Raw genomic sequence first — 21,996 nt, forward strand, 5'->3', positions numbered from 1 at the left:
GCTGGGATGGAGGAAAACTTAAAAAATAGTCAGACAATATGCTGATTTGTTTTTTTGAGAGGGAGATGAGTAGATTGATACCACTCATACGCCTGTATGCTGAATGTGTTGCTACAGCCAGCAGCAGGTTAGCTCATCTCAACAAAAATGGCTAAAGCAGAGGGAAACAGCTAATCTGGCTCTATCCAGAGGTAACAAAGGCCACCTGAGAGCTCCTCCACAGCTCTAACACCCTCAAAACTGAAGTTTAAAAGCAATTAATTGCCTTTTTATGAGGGTTTGTATGCCAAATTAGGCCTGTGTGTTATTTCTTGTTGTAAAACATGAAATGTCACTTTGGTTTTTGTGCAGATTAAAGACATAACATGTCGATTAGTGAGCAAATTTCCCAAAATCTCACACTTTTTGTTTAACTCACGGGGAAAAGAGATTGTTTTGATCAAGCCTTCCCTTGTAAAAAACAGCCCAGGTCCAGAACTTTGAGTCGTGGTCGCGGTAAAGCTGGATATTTGTCTTCTTTCTTTAAACACCACACCCTCAATTTGTCATAAAGCTGATAATCATTTTGGGTTGTCCATGAGCCTCATTCCTGTGGGAATGTATTCTGAGTCTTTGACCTCTTCTTTTTAACCCCTTTACCAACACACACACACACACACACACACACACACACACACACACATACACACACAATCACGCACACTCACACACAGATCTTCCTCTCCTTCCTGTAGCTCTCATCTGGTCTCACTTTGGGTTTTGAGGTCAGTGTTTTTTGTGTTTTTGGGGACACAACAGAGCTTCTGGTCCAAATGACAGCAGGACGGCTTTTCAGTGGACTTCCCCAAAATACATTTCAAATTAATTTGGATTCTGTTTTGACCAAGAGATCATTCACTCCTCCAGAATAATAGTTACAGATATACATGGAGGAAAACATAACCCTCTGTCCTTCCTCCCTTTAGTATTGGCATAACATGGTGTTCTCCCTACATATCCAGGACACTGATGAGCCAAGGGAGAGGCTGAGGGATCAACAGAAACAATTACTGCGGGGTGACTGACAGGCAAGATTAGAGGGTTTTCACTTTCCTGGCACAAAACGAAAGGAATAAAGTGCAAATGTGGAGAATTAAGGTCTGTCCATGCCAAATGTTGATATATTAATCATGTACTCAAGGATTATTTTTGATATATAAAAGCGGACGATGAATCATAAGTCTAGAAAGATAGTTGGCTCTCATGTTGAGTACTCTGAGGAGCTGCTGTTAAAAGGTAAAATTGGTGTGTGTGTGTGTGTGTTGCACAATAGGCGCTGAGGGGCATAAAGCTGGAGAGGTATGTGGAATTCCCCTCATTCATGCAATGAGGGGGATCCAGATGTGATCACACAAATAAACACGTATGTTAAATGTTTTATTTAAATCCAATAATTATTATTATTCTTTGCACTAAAATACGACATTAGGGAGGATAGATGTGCTTTAAATACACTTATTTGCTGCTTGGTGGCGAGTTAGATGAGAAGATCGATGCACGTAGCTGGAGTCTGCAGTCAGTTAGCGTAGCTTAGCACAAAGACTGGGAACAGTGGGAAACAGCTAGCCTCTCTGTCCAGAGGTAACAAAATCTACCTACCAGCACTTCAAATTCTCATTAATCAAAACAGTTAAAGGTTATTTAACTTGTTTTATTTTTAAGTTTACCATAAAAAATGACTTTTTTGGTAAAAGATGCAAATGTGACATTCTGTCTCTTTCCCAACATCGACCCAGAGAGACTAAAGTGAGAACACCTCCATAACTGTCTCATAATGCTGGGAGTGATGCAGATTATAGGCTCCAGATTGGGTTATAATCACTGAGGAGAATAAAGCGCAGGCACCTCTTAACATTTTCTGCACAGAAGTCAACAATCAGCATGACCAAAGGAGCAATTTTGACTATTAAGACCACCCATCTGGTGCCTGTGGGGGGCCGCCGGGTCCATAAAACTTGGTAGAGACCCTATGCATATATGCGCAGAAAACACACACAGAAAAGAGTGTGAGATCATATAAGAAAAAGAGTATCCAAAACATGCTCACAGTCATTTTTAACACGCCAACAGTTTGATCTGGATCTCATATGGAGCCCACTGGGTTTACTAGCCATGCTAGAGGATGAGCAGCCACAAATTGCAGGGAGCTGGGGTTAGCCGGGTGGGTTGTTGGGTGGGCAGGGGGGGCAGTCTGTGGCACTGAAGCCAGGGAAAGACTGAGGTAATTACTTTCTTCTCCTCAGTGGTGTTCAGTCTGTCTGTATTAAGATGTTTTTCACATGCATTAAACCTCTCCAGACAGTCGCAGGCCTCTGACATTTCTGAACACGCGCTGACAAAAATACAGCATTTTCCACAGTCCATCACGGCTCTGACTATCTGTGAGCCCAGCCTCCTTTTAAATCATTCAGCTCAGCTCCGAAACCGGCCTGATATTTCCATACTCTGAAGACGGCACGTTTGATAAATGCTTCCCTTGCCTCTGGCACACTTTTATCTGAGGGTCCATTAGATCGTATTTAAACGTCTCCGACTCCGAAACTCATGCAGCAAAGCCAAAGCACGAGAGAGGCGGTTTGACACAGTTGGTCCACAGTTTCTCTCTGGATTGCCATGCCCACCTTTCAGGCCTTTCAAACCCACAGTCCCTGATCAAGAGAGGATAAAAGCTGACATGTGGGCACACAATCAGCCAGTCGCATTCTCCTGGTTTAAACATTCTCTCTTATCCCGCAGTCGACCCAGCAGCCCCCTGAAAATAAGGACCCCTTCTCCCTGATCTGCATGAACAATACCAGCGCCACACACCTCAAGCATTCCCTTTGAAGCTCTCAGACCAACCTGCGCTGCTGTCTCGGGGTCATATCTCCCTGCAACAGATCAGAGTGCGGATAGCAAGCGATGTTTGCCAATCCATATGTTCAAAACCCCTCTGTGTTATTGAAGCTGGTGCAGCTCAGAAACAGGAATGTGATCGTGTGATAAAGGTGACAATAAAGCAGCAGAAGCCATTGAAGATTTCTCACATTGTTTACTTTCTCACCCAGAGCCCTCATACTTTGGATTTCACATGCCTCTTTCTGCTCTCTGCATAAAGATCCCTCACATGCTTAAGCTGTTGACGTTTTGTTGGAACAAACTGAAAATTGAGGTTTTTCATTGTTTCTTCCTTAATGTAATTGTATTTTTATTACTCCCCATTCCACATTTACAGTGTTTATAACCAGCGTGACACGCCAAGATATGCATTTCATATACATGTAAAATATGTTTATATGGCCAGTAAACTACAGATCATTTTAGACGGTGGTTCACCGCTGGGCCTTTCAGAGGACGAGCAAAGATATTCTCATTTTGGTTTTTGTAAGCCCCGTCTCTTTCAAACACATGCTGTCCTGACAGAATTACAACAGTGCCCAACCTGGACTGCCTCGAGTTTCCAGAGCTTTCCTTTGAACCGGAGATGAAATCGCATTCCAGTGTCATGTATAAAAGCTTTGTTTATGCTTTCATTCATTACACAGAGGGGAGATGTTTGGCCAGCATATGTGCGTCTATAACATATGGAGGGCAGCCCCACCGTGATTGGACGAAGACGACATATTCTGCCGATATTACTCCCTGATGAAAGGCCTTTTCTCCTTCGCATTCACGCATTCAGGAGCTTTCTTGCCGCCACTGGATGACACATGGTTTTAGGGAGTTCTACCTTGATGAACTGGATATAATGCGTGTCGGTGTGTGGACGCAGAGTGAGACACTCTTCTCTGAGGCTCAAAACAGAAGCAGGTGCAGCGCCTGTAAACATCCACATCTAAGCAACTGGCTCCTATAGGTTACAATTAAAACAAGATGTCCTGCGAATGAGTCAGTGGTGCACACACACACACACACACACACACACACACACACACACACACACACACACACACACACATGTTTAGCTGTAGCTCAAGGCTTGGCCTTTGGGACTGGTGAAGGCTTTCGAGTGGTACTTTAATGTAATTAAGGATCCCGTTTGCTTATACGAGCAGGATGAGCCCCGGAGGTCAGTGGATTTGAGTCCGTCTCATGATTCTATCAGAGGATTACCACTTCCTGCTTCCTGTTTGCTTCCTCTTGGCCATACAGCTGTGCTCAGATGCCAGCCAGAAAGAGCGCTCTCGCAGATAGCAACTGCTAATTACGATCATCGTGTTTTTCGGGCAATTTCCTTTCTCTTCATCATCTCTCATTCTCACATGTGGTTTCTCTTTGTATTTTGGTCTCTGTCTGTCTGTCTGTCTGTCTGGTTGTTGTTGACTTTTGTCTCTCTTCCTGTTTCTGACTCTCCCTTCCTTTTCCAGACGTCACCCCCGAGGACAGTTTGGTCTGTGTGCCAGCTGTGTGTGTGTGGCCACACAGCAGAGAAGACATCGAATCGGTCGCAAGGAAGGTATTACTCGATTCATGACGAGCTTCAGGTGAGGTCAGAGGCAAACGAAGTTGGCCTCTCAACTTAAAGTCAGAGGAAAATCCACAGCCTTCATCAGCACAGAAATATAAAAACAATGCTCCTCTTTAATTGACAAAAGCACACTTTCTGATCATACCTTACAGACAAAACCATCATGGCATCGAGTGCACAAAACAGTCTTTGCTTTAAATGCTCCACCACTACACATCATTACAATCTGTGAATGTTTGCACTTCCTTTCTTAATCCTCTGCCTGACGCTGCAGCTTTCATCTCCACCTCTGATCTTCGAGCCTTTGAAATGAGCAGCTCCACACCTGCTCGTCCCCAGACATTGAAACGGCTCAAGAGCTGTTGAACGTACCCCCACATCCTCACTTTGTTTATAATTCCACCACTCCACGGGCCAAGAGGCAGGTTTACCGGAGCTGTCTGGAAGAGTTTGCCAAGTGGAAAGACAATGAACCGTCTCAAGTCTCGAACATGGACCAAGGTCTGAGCTTTGACCAGCAAAGTTGTGAAACAGGCCCCTGCCATAACTGGGAAGACGACGAGTGGACATCTGTTGCTCAACAGCATTATGCAGTGAGGACATGCTGCTCAGATACTTACTGTACTCTTAGTCAGTTTAGCTAGAATGTACAAACTATGTTTTTTATGATAAAAGCATTTTTACTTGCGAAGCAAAGACTGTTTGCAGGTACTTCACAAGTATTCAAATACATTTAACTGAAAGGGGAAAATGTTGCAAGAGAGTCACAGCTGCTGTAAAAGGTCACTCAGAAGTACTGTAGGTATTTCTTTGTTGTTGCATAAGGAATGAGCAGTGGTGGAAGAACTGTTCAGATCATTTACTCAAGTAAAATAGCTTCAGTGCTGGATACAGTATATAATTAAAGTACCAAAAGTACAAGTACTCATTATACAGAATCAAGACCTATCTAAAAATAACATGCAACTACAGCTTTGGAATAAGTGTAACAGAGTAGAAGTACAAAGAATAGTACCTGAAAATTGCATTAAGTGAGTTCAGTACTTAAGTTAATGTATTTGTTTGCTTTGCACCACTGGAAATGAGTGTTTTTGCTCTGACTATATGGAGCTCTGATTAGTCGATATTCTTCACTTTTGTCAATTAATCCTCATAAATTTCAACTACGTTTATCACTCCTTTTTGCACAGAGAACAAACGAAGCCTGCAGTATGACGTTGAGTGAGTCAGATTTTTTTAGGGCTCATAGCACCATCAACTGATGGCAGTGTGCAATTACACTTCTGAGAAGGGATACAAGCCCTCACAGTGTGCTCAACATGTTTTCATAGATCCAGAGTGGGAGGTTAATTTTTACTGAGCTGTGTAAACAATGTGCCAAACTGACCTACTATCCTAGCAAGTCTTTAACTCATAACAGTAAAAGATCTTGTACTCTTCATCAAGGAGGGACGTTACATATGACAGTGTGTCTGTACAGCTGCAGTACAAGGCCACATAGGTGAATTTGTATGTGCTGCGTTCTGTGTGTGTCCCTGTCCTCATGGTTGAACAAAATGGTTGAAGCCAGTCTTCTAGCTGCCCAGTGAGGCCACCGTCCGTCAGAACTCCGGAGCTCCATTAGGCTTTGTCCCAGAGCTCTTCATCCACAGTCTGCACCTTCAGCAGCAGAAGACTTTCTCCTCTTTCACACTCGCTCACCTTTCTGTCCATCAACCTTTTCTGTGGAGAGAGAAGAGGCCAAAACAAAGAGGCTTGAAGGTGGACGATCTCTCAGCACAGCTTTGTAATGCACTGTACGTGTGTGACAGACAGAAAGCACTCACAGACTCACCTTTAGGGACGAACGTCAGCGAGCTGCTGAATATTCAGAAGCGTGAAAGGCCTTCTCTCGGTCCATCATACAAGAACTCATGGCCCAGTCCATTACCACACTTCCCACAACAGACCTATTGTAATATATTCAAATCAAAGATCACCTGATTAATAACAGGTCTAGGAGGAAATCCCTTTTGATATGTCCTGACTCATAAAAACATCCAGCAAAGGTAGTCTACCTTTGTGGGTCCCCATGCTTCAGGGTGTTTGGACACGCTGTCCTCGTGGATCGTCTCGGAGAAGGCTGGCCAAGGAGAAGAGTGCTTGAACTTTGACGAGCTGGCAAATAACTCGTGTCCACATTCAGAACACACATATACACCTGACAGGGCAAAAGGTGTCGATGAATGGACCTACAAACCATGGACTTCTCATGCCTCATGCTTCTTCTACTCACCAGGCTGGAAGTGATTCTTATATTCTTCTCCACCAGAGAAAGAGCAATATGACATTTCATCCATTTCAAGTTCCAAACCAGAGACAATTTCTCTTAAGTTTGAAACGTATGTTTACAAAGAGCCACCCAGCTAAAGCTGGAACAAACCTGCAGGTCCAGATCAGGTGTCAACAGCTGTGTCCCCCTTATTCTCATTACTTCCACTTGATGGCAGCACTTACGTGGCTGTGCAGTGGTGTCAAAGTGGACTGCTAAAATATCTGGTTTCAAATATCAAAAATAACAATACATGTTCTCAGTTCATATAATATTATATAATAATATTAATTAGACTGTCAATATCGCATCTGCAAAGTAAAAAGATGACCAGAAAGTGGTTTTATCTCCTCACCAGGAAAAGAGCTCCATATCACATTCTTGTCTGAAGAGGACAGAACTAGTTTTTAGAGCCATGTTGCAAAACCTGAAATGCAGTTCAGTCCTTGACCAACAGTCCTACTTGTCTCATTACAGACTCTGTGCTATTACATTTGATCACACAGTGTATGAAGACCTTAAACTATTCAGTCAGTAGAAAGAATGACATTAACATTTGAAAACAAGAATATAGACGTCAACTAATAATCAAAGCATCATTTTATTTGTCATTTAAAATATATTCATTTCAGTTCTTTGCATAAGGGTCATTGAGATCCATTTGCATAAAGCATCTGAAGAGTGTGAAAATAGAATGTATTGCTACTCATTTTCTGCATCTAGCACAACAAACACTGCAGGTAAAGGCCATATATCATGAGTAATCTTTGGAAAAGGTTAATCCTAAACCTGTTTTACACAACTTGTTCAAGGTGCCCTGTCTATTAATGTCAAACCGATGAGATGGTGATTGTGTAATCAGTGATGCCATCTTGCAAACGGTGATGATTCGGAATAAAAGGTGTTAAGACCAGTCCTCTGTTCTTGCTGTCCAGCGAGGCCATCATTCTTCAGAGCCCTGGTGCTCCCAGATTGGGGTTTTCCCAGAACTCTTCATCCACTGTCCACACCTTCAGCAGCACAGAGAGACATCTACAAGTTCAGCAGCACTTCCCTCTGACGGCTCACCTTACTGTCCATCCACCTTATCTGTGCAGGAGGGAGAGTGATGGCGTGAGGCCGTGTGAGAGCAGAGCTGTTTCACAGGTCGAACATCACAGCCAATGTGGTATTTCAGAGAAATCAGAGGGACTGTGCCGTCTGTGAGGACATTAGCTACATGCGTACCTTCAGGGATGAACTTCAGTGAGCTGCTGGATATTCAAAAGCGAGAAAGGCCTTTGGCGGGCCCATCGTTCACAAACTCATGGCCGAGTCCATTTCCACATTTCCCACACCGCACCTGTAACAACACATTATACATGTGAATCAGGATTTTGTGCATTTCCGTAGAGTCAGCAATGAATTACAGCATTAAAAAAAGCGGTTTGAGGGTTTTAGGTCTTGTAACAAATCCAGTAAACGTACTCTTACACTCTCCTCTGATGGATTCAATAAACAAAGTAAGTCTCTCTTCTACTGATTGTACCTTAAGTAACCCGGGTCTCTCCTCGTGCTTGGACACACTGTCCTTGTGGATGGTCTCTGTGAAGGCCGGCCACGGAGATGAATGCTCATACTTGGAGCGGCTGGAGAACAGCTGGTACTCACACTGGGAACATGCATAAATGCCTGAGGAGTAAAGGATGGGAGATGATGGCTGATGTGCAGCATGATGAGAGAATTATTTCAATACAGAACATGTGAAGAATGACCCTAAGACAGGTGATGGTGCTATGTTGGCATCCTTTCATTGCTTATGGCTGTGATCATGTTTCTTTGAAAGATCGTATTATATTATATACATATAAAGTTTTGTTTGATTATAACTGTTTTCTTAATATAATATAATGTCCTTTTAAAATAGTGTTTGTTTCTGTTTCCGGACGTCTTTCTTTAAGTGGAACTTTAACTTCTTGTCTGTTAAACAACATCCAGCTGTGTAACAGGATTATTGTTTAACATGAAAAGCGGTTACAAAACAGAACTAGGTTAGTTAGTTAACTAACAAGGTTTTTCTAGTATTTATGCCAATCAATGTGATTTTCAACACGTCCTAAAACTAATTACTGGTAGTTCACAGCTCACAGGGACAGCGGTGGACACTTTAGTTCAGACCTGGACATTTTACGGCCCGCGGGCCACATCCGGCCCTTAGGGCATCCCTGTCCGGCCCCCGTCAGGTCAATCGTAAATTAGAACATAAATGAGAAAGGATTTAGGCTGTGCACGCAATACACCTGTGATGTTTTTATTTGGAAAAGCGTGCCGTTTTTTAAATTGACGTAAGGACGCACCTGCGTGGGTGAACAGCTGCAAGTGATGCTGGCCAGCTAGCCCTGAAGGTGTCAGCTCACCCCAAAAAAAGAGAAGTTGACACCGAATGCCGCGTTTTCAACAAGACATGGACTGCTAAACATTTACATACAGAAGTCAAAGGTAAAGCCGTGAGCTCAGTTTGCGGTACACGGGTCGCTGTGTTCAATGATTACAGTTTGAATCGCCACTACGTGACCGAGCACGAGGAGAAATACAAAAGTTGTCTGATTTAGAGCGCGCGAGGGAGTCGGATGCTTTGCCAGCTCAGATGCAAAATCAACAGGGACTTTTTACTAAACTTTGCGCATCCAGAGGTGCAGCTGTCAAGACAAGTTATGTCATACCCCACAAAATGGCCAGAAAAAGTGAACCGTTTTTTGAAGAGACTGCAGACATTCAGCCAGATTTCAATGCACTTGTTCAAGCCCAAGACAGACTGGATCTTTCCACTGAACAAGTAAAATGAAGTGAAAAAAACATTAAAAGCACATATTGCTTTTTGTATGAAGTCGACCAACTGCTGATCTTTAACACACTGCAATGTCAAAAATAAAATGAAACACTGATGTAATGATTGTTTTTGTTTTTACTATTAATTACTTCTATAGGAGTATTTTCCTATTTGACCTACACCACAATTTCATACATTTATAGAAATATTTATACAATATCATTTTTCTTCTGATTACCAGTAGCAGCTAATCGAGATATATAATTTACTGCTTTTTACAATGGGAGAAAATTAATATTGATCAGCATTAAGTTCAACACAGCTCAGGTTTCTCATGCGGCCCCTTATAAAAATTAATTGCCCACCCCTGCTTTAGTCTCATCTACACAGCTGCTTGCAAAGTTATTCACCGTTAACGGATAGTTAGTTCACAGTGGCTGATTAGTTAGGGTTAATTTTTTTTTTTTTTTTTTAAACAGTCTCTAAAACAGCACTCGTTATGAATAGATTCTAAATCAAGCACAAAAGGTTAAAGTCATGAAGATACCTGGTTTAAAGTGGTCTCTATAGACCTCTCCACCGAAGAAACTACAAAACGACATCCTCTTGCTTTCAGGATCCTGATGCTACTGTTGCTGCTGCTGCTGCTGCTGCTGCTGCTTCTTTGGTTGTTTAATGGCTGTTAGCAAAGATCTTTTAGGTACGTCACTGCCACCTACTGGCTGCTGGTGATGGGAATTCCGGCTCTTTTAAGAGAGTAGGCTAAAGCTGGAACAAACCTGCAGGTCCAGATCAGGTGTCAACAGCTGTGTCCCCCTTATTCTCATTACTTCCACTTGATGGCAGCATATACGTGGCTGTGCAGTGGTGTCAAAGTGGACTGCTAAAATATCTGGTTTCAAATATCAAAAATAACAATACATGTTATCAGTTCATATAATATTATATAATAATATTAATTAGACTGTCAATATCGCATCTGTAAAGTAAAAAGATGACCAGAAAGTGGTTTTATCTCATCAGGAAAAGAGCTCCATATCACATTCTTGTCTGAAGAGGACAGAACTAGTTTTTAGAGCCATGTTGCAAAACCTGAAATGCAGTTCAGTCCTTGACCAACAGTCCTACTTGTCTAATTACAGACTCTGTGCTATTACATTTGATCATACAGTGTATGAAGACCTTAAACTATTCAGTCAGTAGAAAGAGTGACATTAACATTTGAAAACAAGAATACAGACGTCAACTAATCATCAAAGCATCATTTTATTTGTCATTTAAAATATATTCATTTCAGTTCTTTGCATAAGGGTCATTGAGACCCATTTGCATAAAGCATCTGAAGACTGTGAAAACAGAATGTATTGCTACTCATTTTCTGCATCTAGCACACCAAACACTGCAGGTAAAGGCCATATATCATGAGTAATCTTTGGAAAAGGTTAATCCTAAACCTGTTTTACACAACTTGCTCAAGATGCCTCACTGTATAAACGTACAAACATGGAATGGAGGGCATTGCTCCACCTTTAAACAGCCTCGAGTGTGACGTCACACTCCAGGCTGACGCTGTTGTGTTACATGTCACGCCACTTTTGCTCCCGGATGCTGTCTTAAAATCACACAGCGCTGCGGCATTGTGTCTGTGTCATTTGGTTCAGTGTAAAAACAGCAAAGCCGTCATAATGACAGGTCTTCTTCATGGCAGGATCCTTGTGTAAAAGAGGCTTTAGACTCGCAGTTTCAGGAGCTTTCTGACAGTCTGGTTTCTTTACATCTTTCTTTTTGGGGACAGCAGAAGAACTACAGGCCAAACTGTGAAGGTAAATAAACAAATACTATTAGTTCCTCAGTAAGAATGAGGTCATAGAACAATGAGAAGTCGATTCTCCCTCTCAGTCATTATAAATAAATGTCCATTAATGTCAAACCGATGAGATGGTGATTGTGTAATCAGTGATGCCATCTTGCAAACGGTGATGATTCGGAATAAAAGGTGTTAAGACCAGTCCTCTGTTCTTGCTGTCCAGCGAGGCCATCATTCTTCAGAGCCCTGGTGCTCCCAGATTGGGGTTTGTCCCAGAACTCTTCATCCACTGTCCACACCTTCAGCAGCACAGAGAGGCATCTACAAGTTCAGCAGCACTTCCCTCTGACGGCTCACCTTACTGTCCATCCACCTTATCTGTGCAGAGGGGAGAGCGATGGCGTGAGGCCGTGTGAGAGCAGAGCTGTTTCACAGGTCGAACATCACAGCCAATGTGGTATTTCAGAGAAATCAGAGGGACTGTGCCGTCTGTGAGGACATTAGCTACAATCATACCTTTAGGGATGAACTTCAGTGAGCTGCTGAATATTCAAAAGCGAGAAAGGCCTTTGGCGGGCCCATCGTTCACAAACTCATGGCCGAGTCCATTTCCACATTTCCCACACCGCACCTGTAACAACACATTATACATGTGAATCAGGATTTTGTGCATTTCCGTAGAGTCAGCAATGAATTACAGCATTAAACAAAGTGGATTGAGGGTTTTAAGTCTTGTAACAAATCCAGTAAACTTACTCTTACACTCTCCTCTGATGGATTCAATAAACAAAGTAAGTCTCTTTTCGACTGATTGTACCTTAAATGTCCCGGGTCTCTCCTCGTGCTTGGACACACTGTCCTTGTGGATGGTCTCTGTGAAGGCCGGCCACGGAGATGAATGCTCGTACTTGAAGCGGCTGGAGAACAGCTGGTACTCACACTGGGAACATGCATAAATGCCTGAGGAGTAAAGGATAAGAGATGATGGCTGATGTGCAGCATGATGAGAGAATTATTTCAATACAGAACATGTGAAGAATGACCCTAAGACAGGTGATGGTGCTATGTTGGCATCCTTTCATTGCTTATGGCTGTGATCATGTTTCTCTGAAAGATCGTTATAACTGTTTTCTTAATATAATGTAATGTCATTTTAAAATAGTGTTTGTATCTGTTCAAGGGTGTGTTTCTTTAAGTGGAACTTTAACTTCTTACCCGTTAAACAACATCCAGCTGTGTAACAGGATTATTGTGTAACCTGAAGAGCGGTTACAAAACTTAACTAGATTAGTTAGCTGACAAGGTTTTTCCAGTATTTATGCAAACCAATGTGATTTTCAACACGTCCTAAAACTAATTACTGGTAGTTCACAGCTCACAGGGACAGCGGCGGACACTTTAGTCTCATCTACACAGCTGTTCGCAAAGTTATTCAACGTTAGCGTTACAGTGGATAGTTAGCTAACAGTGGCTGATTAGTTACTGTTAAATTTTGCTTTTGTTAAACAGTCTCTAAACAGCACTCGATATGAATAGATTCTAAATCAAGCACACAAGGTTTAAGTAATAAAGATACCTGGTTTAAAGTGGTCTCTATAGACCTCTCCACCGAAGAAACCACAAAACGACATCCTCTTGCTTCTAGGATCCTGCTGCTCCTTCTTCTTCTTTAGTTGTTTAATGGCTGTTAGCAAACATCTTTTAGTTACGTCACTGCCACCTACTGGCTGCTTGCAGCAGCTTTACACTGAAAACCATCAACAGCGGCCACCCAAGGAGATACACATTGTGCATTTTATAACCCAGACTTAATTGTATTAGTTATTGCACTTCCTCGGCGCAGCATCCACATTTTTTCCAGATATCTCCAACGTTCAAGAATCTCCTGCCAGCGTCCAACACCGTCCTTAATCCATAATAGATCTTAAACAGCACAGTGAATAACCATGAATTTTAGTAGCTTAGGTTTTTACTGTTATACCTTATATTCACCCTCAGGATGCTGTTGCTTTGTTGTTGTAAAGTACTTTATGTTTTGCTTTTATTATGAATGATTCAAACCGGAAGTAAAAATGTGGTTGCCAGGGGATCACTAACCGTAGGGAATGTCAGGTTTGAGCAACATTAGCCGAGTTCATCCTCTTGCTAGCCGGCTACTACCGCGGATGTTCTTGTGCCACAGCTCTCTCCTGAGACATGGACACCACGATGTTTCAGCTGAGGTCTTTCGTCCATCAGCGGCTGTACTCAGCAGCAGAGGAGATCCTCGGGGAGGTGGAGAAAACCATCACGTTAGCTCTGTACGAAGCCGAAGTTAGTCGATCGAAAGAGGAGGTGGAAAGTCTGCAGGTAGACCTCCTGCGAAAGAAACCAGGTGAGTGAGCAACAACAACAGAAGGACAACACATGCATGTAAATGAAATGTTAGCAAGCATTTATTTGGTTATTTGGAGGTCAAAAGTTATGGTGATGTCACAGTTTGCGTCTTTCGTCGGCTCGTAGCCTCTCATGTGACCTCATTAATGATGTCACAGTTCAGATACTATTATCAACTTCTGTGTCTGGTTTGTGACATCACTGATGATGTCACAGGTTGTGTCTTTTGTCGGCTCTTAGTCTGTCGGGACCTCATTAATGATGTCACAGTTCAGATAGTATCATCAGCTCCTGTGCCTGGTTGGGGATGTTGGGAACTCTGTAGGAATCATTGCAGGCTGTTGGATAACTTCTGCTGCTGCTCTCTCTTTTACAGCTGAACAACCTTCACTGACCAGCAGCACAGTGAAACGTGAAGACGAATGTGATGTCCCGCTGCACGAGAACCCAAAACCCTCAACACCGGAAGAGTCGAACTTCTGTCTGAGCACCGAGGTCCCTGAACCCTCTCAACCCCGCACAGACATGGACAATAATAACTGGAACTACTGTTTGGTGCATGTGGGAGAAGTTTGCCATCCAGAAAGCATTTCAAACAGAAATCCAACCCCTGTCCTCCAACAGCCAATAGAATCAAACAAGGCTTCAGCCAATGATGTGCCGTTTTCACTTTCACTACAAATCCCGCTGTCGACCAACCCTCCACAGTTTGCGTCATTGGTAAATATTAATGTTCCAGGTTGGGGCGCTGTCTGCTAATGTTTTACCTCATTGTAAATATATCCTTATTCTGATTTTAAGCCACATGTTTCAAACACGTTGGGACAGGAGCAACAACAGACTAGGAAAGATGTGGAATGCTCCAAAAACACCTGTTTGGAACATTCCACAGGTAAACAGGTTCATTGCTAACAGGTGATAGTATCATGATTGGGTATGAAAGGGGCATCCTGGAAAGACTCAGTCGTTCACAAGCAAGTGTAGAGCGAGGTTCACCACTTTGTGAACACATGATTTCACCACCAATTGAAGGGTTATCTCTCTGAGTTATTGAAATGGGTGCCGCCACCCCTTAAAAAGACTGAGCACTTTTTCACTGTTTTCTGTTGAGCTGTGTTTCCGCCTGACATGCTGTCTTTCTTTCAGAAAATGCCAAGAAGAATGAAACGGAAGAGGGCTGCTGGGCTTAATCCTCAAGAGAATTCACGTAAGGCCTGCTTGATAGAACTGTTACATGCTCAGCTCTTATGCTTCGCTAGACAAGCATGCACCTGTCTTTTAGTGGTAGAACTTGTTTCATGTTCGCTTTTCAAAATGATTTCTACATTATGTTATTTTAGAGTGAATTAATGATAATGGCTTTTCATTTTCAGTGGACCCACTGGAGCAAACTGCCTCCCCATCCACCAGCAACCAGCAGCAGCTACCACCAAACATCTCCACCAACAGCCAGTGTTCCCCTCCTAGACCCACGTTCCCCTCTGCCTCCCAGTTTAGTTCATACAACACCCGCAGCTCAAAAACATCCCACCAGTCCGTTACCTCATTTCCCCCCACCTCTAACACACGCACCACTTTTGCCCAAATTCAGCCACTCACTACAATCGCTACCATCAAGAACACTGACACCACCAGCCCCTCACACACTGCAGTCCTCACCCACTCTGCTCCCCCCACTCACCACACTCCAGCAGCACCTCCGGTTCCCTACACACCAAAGATTTTCAAAGAAATCTGCAGCATACTTCCTCTGTCATCTGGCGGCAAGAAGAAAAGGTATGATCTGTCAAATGGTATTTTGATATTAAAAGGTTAAGTTCGAAACTTCAGAAACCTCTAGCACCATTTCCTATTTACCAGTGATACCTTCTGTGCATAATCCATGCTCAGGGCTGCTGGGCTGAAATTAGCGGACATCATTGTGTTCCAGTGTTCATGTTTCTTATGTGACAAATTGCATTGTCTTTGATGTTTGTCCACACAGATGTAAAATCACAGTGGAGGAACTAGCACGCCGAGTAGGTCCCCCAGAATACATGTCATTTTCATCCCTAGCAGCATATTTACGGACGGATAATAACGCAAGGAGGGAACTGCAAGCCCAGCTGGAGGACGCTGGGATTAAACCCACCGAGGTTACAACTGAGATGTCCCTGTTTTCTCGGCTTTGTGAAGGCAAGCTGTGTCGTTTTTCTTTCCTCGTCATTTTTATAAATCACTTGACACCTTATTGAGATGATGACTCTCTCTTTTTTTTTTTTTTGGTTCAGAAGAGGTAGATGCATTATGCAAGAGCCTTGCTGGCCTGGTGCGAGACCATCTTCCCTTTCAAGGTCTCTATGTGATTCCTGAGGCCGAGGATGAGGTGGTGACTCTGGAGAGGTTGTCTGAGTTCCGGTATGTTTCAAGCTCAGTGTGCATTATGAACACTGGCTGAAAAGTATTCGCCCTTATTGTTTAACCCAAGGTGACGATAAACGATGTCCTGCTGTCTTTTCTTTAGAATGTAACCTCAAAGTCGTGAGTCAGAATTCTTGCATGTGAGATCGTAGATCTAAGTTAGGATGTATAGATATTTGCTTGCTTGTTATTAGTGTTTGTTTAATCAGGGTAGAAATTGTGCAAAGACTTTTCACACACACAAAATACACAATGTGCACAAATCACAGATTTCTTGCCCCAAGTTTATGTACAGACACAGTGTTTGCTCTGCAATGCTTCTCACAGCCATTTCATAATGTATGAATTCATTGCAGGTCCCACCTGAGGAGAGCCATAGCAGCCATCAAGGAAAGAGTGGAAGCTGTGGACCTGGCCTCTCATGGCTTCATGTCCAGAATGTTGGACATCATATTGTCCATATTTGAAAAATGTTTGGAGAACCAAATGAACAGTATATATTGAAAAAGCATTGGAGGATGTAGTTTTTCCAGCGGCTGGCTACATTAGATCATGAAGTTTTGGTAGTTAAAGGTCACATGGTCTTTTAGGAAAATCCTGCATAGTATACCTTTAATTGACAACTATATTTTTAGGGTTATCCAAGTGCCACTCTTTCACTGCTGTACTAAATATTACAGTTTGGTGATGAGCGACTCACCAAAACCACGTGGGTCTGTTCAAGGATGTACAACTGGGATTTTCACTTTTTGTATTATTATTATTTTAATTATTATTACAGGATTATTCAGTGAATTTTAAAAAAAGAATACATCAAGGATGTAAACACTGGATTCACTTGTGTTGGTTATTATTGTCAGTATTTAAGGTAAACATATGGCTGAGGCTCACAGAAGAAAATGTATTTTCACCAAAATTCACAATAATGTCACAGCGATGGAAATCGTGTTTTTTACTTGAATTTACTTGCTCTTTAGCTGAGAGTATTATAAATGTTTTACTTTAATAACAATCTCTGACAAAAGGCTGGGAAGTGTGCCAAGTGACTGCCAAAGTCATTTTCTATGACTGTGTTGTCACATTAAATTAAATTAAATATAAATGTACAGTTTATTTTGACAACCCTATTTACAACCTATTACCATATTTCAAACTACACGTGCTGAAAAAGTTGACATGTAATATATAAACTAATAAAAAGTGTCCACACATCATCTTAACTTTCGACCGCCATATTTCTGCGTGTTTCGCGTCAAAACTTGTCGGAGTCCGGCGCACTTTTTGAGGGCCTTCAAAATAAAACCAGAGAACTTTGAAGTACGTGTTGTGCCCCATAATCATTGATTTTTACAGAGTTCAGTCATAATTAATCGACGAATTCCTTAATTGTAAACGGCTTTTATAAACCGAATAATTACATTATGCTTTACATTATCAACTACTTACATTTAGGTGAATATAATGACAGAATCATAATTAATTCACGAGTCATTTTCATCACACCACCTTTCAATTATGAAACAATGAATTTCCAGATGGACTTGCAAAATTATTTTTAAATAAGTTTTTTTTTTCCAATTTTAGTTTTTCTTATTCAGTTTACTTTCGTGTCTACTGGTCATACTCATCTCACAATTCCTGCTTACTGGTTAGTTAAAGTTGAAATAACTTACTTTAACTAAATACTTTCCTTTTCATGATCGATTTGATTTAAAGGAGGAATAAAAGCAGGCCAGTAGAGGTGTTTTGGTGTATATTTTTTGTTTATATTACACTGATTCACGGTATCATCTGTTCAGCCAGTGATCTGTGTTATCCTCTTGCTCTTTTATATCCAAAAGTCCAACAAAAAGAAACTGTTTTTATCATTGTTAATCTTGCACTACAACTGTACAGCACATTGCCAAGCATTATCAATGCATTTCTACACTATTTAGAGTTAGATTTTGGTACTCGTTTCAGTTTCTAAATTCAAATTTAGTTTAATGTAGCCAAGGTTTTTGCTGTTTTATGCCTTATGTTCACCTTCAGGGTGATGTTGCTTTGTTGTTGTGAAGTACTTCCTTCATCGCTCTTCGGAATTAACACTTTTATTATGAATGATTAAAACCGGAAGTAATGTTTTATCTATTAGCGTTTCACAAACTGTAGAGTTGACTGCTTTGAGCTACTTTAGCTGACATCTTCTTGCTAGCCGGCTACTACCGCGGATGTTTTTGTGTCACAGCTCTCTCCTGAGACATGGACACCACGATGTTTCAGCTGAGGTCTTTCGTCCATCAGCGGCTGTACTCAGCAGCGGAGGAGATCCTCGGGGAGGTGGAGAAAACCATCACGTTAGCTCTGTACGAAGCCGAAGTTAGTCGATCTAAAGAGGAGGTGGAAAGTCTGCGACAGCAGCTAGACCTCCTGCGAAAGAAACCAGGTTTGGGACTCCCGTTAAATCTATTGTTTAGTAGTGTTTTACTCTCCTATACACTGCGCACTGCATTTAGTCGTGTGGTGTTAGCTAAAGAAGTAGCTGTGGATGTTGCGCCCCCCTTGTCCGCGCATGCGCGTACGACCACGAGCCACTCACGAAGTACTGTACCAGCCCTGCTGCTACAGTAGTGGAAGTATTCGAGTACTGTGAATACTGCACTGCACTTCAGAGTAGCAACACTTTTCCAGATATTCTCAGATGGGGAATTCGGACAGAGAGCATACTGTTTGTGCCTTTGAGTCTTACAGGCTGTTGGTAACTTGTGCTGCCATCTTTTTTGTAGCTGGAAAGCCTTCACTGACCAGCAGTGATGCCTCGCCACTGCAGGAGACCACAGCACCCTCAGCACAGGAAGAGCCCAACTTCAGTCTGAGCACTGAGGTCCCAGGACCCTCTCAAACCAGCACAGATATGAACAATGATACCTGGAATTACTGCTTGGTTGAGACGGACTTCAAGGTGTCCAAGATAAAAGAAGAGCAGGAGGAAGTGGGGGATGACAGTCAAACACAAGAGATTGAAGTTCTTTCTCCTGAAATAGTGAAAAGCGAGCAAGATCAGCCGTCAGTGTCTTCAGACTGCTCTGCAGCACAGAGAGAGGACAGTGAAGACGATGAGGAGGTGGTGAATAGCAAAGGAGACCAGATGAAAACGATGGAACAGAAAGGAAAGTTGTCCCAAGGACAAAGTGGCAGCGTTGATAAGAAGGGCCAGGCAGTGTTGCAGTGTGACAAATCTAAAAACGAAAAGGGACGCAGCTTTTGCCATTTATGTGGCAAGGGCTTCCAGTACATCGGCTCTTTGATGAAGCACATAAAAACACACGAGAACAGAAGCGATTGCACTGTGTGTGGGACGACGCACCAGTCTACAAAAGAGCTGATAACTCATTTAAAAGGTTGTCACAACAAAACAGATTTTTGTGACATTTGTGGCAAGACTTTTGCTAATAACCGCTGTCTCCGGCTGCACGAGAGAATCCACACGGGCGTAAAAGAGTTCATGTGTCAAGAATGTGGCAAAACATTTTACAGACGAGAGCACCTGATCGTGCACGTGAGGACGCATTCAGGGGAGAAACCGTATCACTGTGATGTTTGTGGAAAGGCGTTCAGTCAGAGCCAGAACCTCACCATTCATAAAAGAAGTCATTCGGGGGAGAGACCGTATCATTGTGGCCTGTGTGGCAAACTGTTTAACACGAGCAGTCACCTCAAAACACACATGAGGTACCATTCAGGAGAGAAACCGTACCCATGTGACATCTGTGGCAAACGTTTTCGCCAAAGCGGACAGATGACCCGACACAGGACCACCCACACGGGAGAGAGGCCGTACGCCTGCCACGTTTGTGGTATGAGATACAGGTTTGCACCTAATCTCAAGGTGCACCTGCAAACTCACGAAAAGGCCGCCACGGAGTGAAAACCGTCGGACCATCTCCAACCTTGAGTTAGACATGAAGGGTTCATGGCTGCAGCTCATATGTGCATAGCTGTTAGTTGGTGCATGTCATGTAGCTTCTGGCATCAGCACACACTGATTTACCTGAAGTGAATCATCTCACCATGAATTTTCTGGGACATTTTCTGCCTTTGTTTGCTAGTGTCAGGTGAAGAGTCATGTGACCACATGTGCAAATAGGTGGAAATTCATAGACTGTGTAAACAGTGGATGGAGCTCCCTGGTCTGAAAAGTGAGGCCAATGTGGAAGTGCCTTAAACCTGCATTCTCTCTAATGGCCAGCAGGGGGAGACTGCACTAGTTGCAAAAAGAAGTTCAGTTGTATGTGAGCTTATGAGAGACTGACCGTACTTCTCACTTGATTTATTACCTCAGTAAACAGTTTCCTAATGAGTTTATGGTCTTAATCGATAGTTTCAAGTCTTCTTTAAAACAGCATGACGTTCACTTTGTAAGTTATGGTCCCATTTAGAGTAAAATAGATGATAAAGCAGGTGATGTTTTAGGATGTCACTGCCTTGTGATTAACAGGTTGCTACTACGGTGTGTCCTCGTGTTCTCAGTCAGGATGGAGACGTAGCAAATGCATACCTTCCCCACCCCCACCCTCTCATCCAAATATGGTCACTTCTGGCTTCCAAAAGACCAAAATGGCGACCATATTGTCAAACTTGAGGATTCAAAACAGTATTACAGAGAGCAAGCCAAAGGACCGTCCATCGCTGCTCCCCCATGAGATTGATTGATGATACCGCAGTTATACTCATTGTAAGTGTTGCTTTCCAACCTATTTGCACAGACAGACAAAGCAAAGAATTAAAGAATGTTTTTTTTTTTTTAATTTTATCATCTTTTATTTGCATACACTGATTCAAAGCCGAATTAGAAAGGAAATGTCTGTGTGTAAACTTAGAATGTGTTGACACACATCAAGACGGTTAACTGAGGCTCATGGGTAAAACCAGAGCCTGACTGTCAGCGGGCAGCACATTTCATGTGTGTATTTTTGTATTTGTTCTGTGTATTATCTTCTTATGGTGAAACCAAGTTTCCACATGGGAGCAATAAAGTTTAATATCCTGTCTTGTCACATCACTGTAGTCTGTATTTCTTTACACCAAATATACCCTTCTGTCCAAACAACTTGTACTCAGTTTAAAGGTCCCTACATGTGTGTACTACAGATTTATGGCTGTTATAACAAGCCTGCAGCTAGCCTATGTAGATATTCAGGATGGCATATGTAATTTTCCTTAGCCACATTATGGCTTGGCTACTCACCTGAATTTAGACAGTACATGTATTTCTGTTTAAATCAAGCTCTGTTAGCCGATATGCTATATTTCACATTAAACATTGAAAATGTGATGTTAGTGGCAAGACGTTTACCATCTCCGGCTCTCTACAAATACATTCAAAGATATACACACGAGGATTCAAGACTGTAAATGTGAAGACGGTGGGAAAACCTCTGTCCAAACAGCATCTGACTGCACATGAGGACCCGTGCAGGGGAGAGACTGTGTAGTTGTGCATCATGCGAGAAACTATTTGAGTCATCTGTTGGTTCAGCATAAGCATGCACACACAGCATCAAGGAACCAATACATGCATGGAAAATCCCATGTGGATAAGCTTTTTTTAGGTAACAATGCATCATTGACAGCTTGATTTATTGTTCATATGTGTTGTCCCAAGACATTCACAGTCCCACGACCAAGTCAAGAACAGATATACATGCATGTGGCTGAGGCTCATCTGATAAAATGAGTTCTTCCATCCAAGGCTACTTTTGTGTAGTAAAAAAAAGCCTTGTTGCAATCTGGATGCTTAAGACTTCCAATGAGGGGCAGGTGACAGC

General features: G+C 42.4%; 5 protein-coding genes across 5 annotated transcripts; 2 read left to right on the forward strand and 3 right to left on the reverse strand.

The window, feature by feature from the left end:
* Positions 1–6,322: 6,322 nt before the first annotated feature.
* LOC143334340 (methionine-R-sulfoxide reductase B1-A-like) lies at positions 6,323–6,816 on the reverse strand. Its single transcript, XM_076753105.1, is given in 3 exon segments — positions 6,323–6,435; positions 6,570–6,686; positions 6,762–6,816. Coding segments are annotated over 3 exon segments (285 nt in total).
* A 563-nt stretch (positions 6,817–7,379) lies between these two features.
* On the reverse strand, positions 7,380–10,254 carry LOC143334274 (methionine-R-sulfoxide reductase B1-A-like). Its single transcript, XM_076752986.1, has 4 exons — positions 10,154–10,254; positions 8,326–8,468; positions 8,025–8,139; positions 7,380–7,886 (listed from the first exon to the last, which is right to left on the reverse strand). The coding sequence occupies exons 1-4, from the start codon at positions 10,206–10,208 to the stop codon at positions 7,867–7,869; spliced, it is 333 nt and encodes a 110-aa protein (XP_076609101.1). The 5' UTR covers positions 10,209–10,254; the 3' UTR covers positions 7,380–7,866.
* A 599-nt stretch (positions 10,255–10,853) lies between these two features.
* Positions 10,854–13,086, reverse strand: LOC143334614 (methionine-R-sulfoxide reductase B1-A-like). Its single transcript, XM_076753473.1, has 4 exons — positions 12,990–13,086; positions 12,231–12,373; positions 11,930–12,044; positions 10,854–11,791 (listed from the first exon to the last, which is right to left on the reverse strand). The coding sequence occupies exons 1-4, from the start codon at positions 13,042–13,044 to the stop codon at positions 11,772–11,774; spliced, it is 333 nt and encodes a 110-aa protein (XP_076609588.1). The 5' UTR covers positions 13,045–13,086; the 3' UTR covers positions 10,854–11,771.
* Positions 13,087–13,128: 42 nt separating this feature from the next.
* Positions 13,129–17,409, forward strand: LOC143334613 (uncharacterized). Its single transcript, XM_076753472.1, has 7 exons — positions 13,129–13,787; positions 14,166–14,509; positions 14,936–14,996; positions 15,163–15,565; positions 15,774–15,964; positions 16,060–16,186; positions 16,546–17,409. Exons 1-7 carry the CDS (start codon positions 13,610–13,612, stop codon positions 16,691–16,693), a joined length of 1,452 nt encoding a protein of 483 aa, XP_076609587.1. The 5' UTR covers positions 13,129–13,609; the 3' UTR covers positions 16,694–17,409.
* An 897-nt stretch (positions 17,410–18,306) lies between these two features.
* LOC143334176 (uncharacterized) lies at positions 18,307–21,225 on the forward strand. The gene is made up of 2 exons (XM_076752806.1): positions 18,307–18,614; positions 18,955–21,225. Exons 1-2 carry the CDS (start codon positions 18,431–18,433, stop codon positions 20,094–20,096), a joined length of 1,326 nt encoding a protein of 441 aa, XP_076608921.1. The 5' UTR covers positions 18,307–18,430; the 3' UTR covers positions 20,097–21,225.
* Positions 21,226–21,996: the final 771 nt, after the last annotated feature.

The sequence above is a fragment of the Chaetodon auriga genome, chromosome 16, assembly GCF_051107435.1.
Source record: "Chaetodon auriga isolate fChaAug3 chromosome 16, fChaAug3.hap1, whole genome shotgun sequence".
Lineage (NCBI taxonomy): Eukaryota > Metazoa > Chordata > Actinopteri > Chaetodontiformes > Chaetodontidae > Chaetodon > Chaetodon auriga.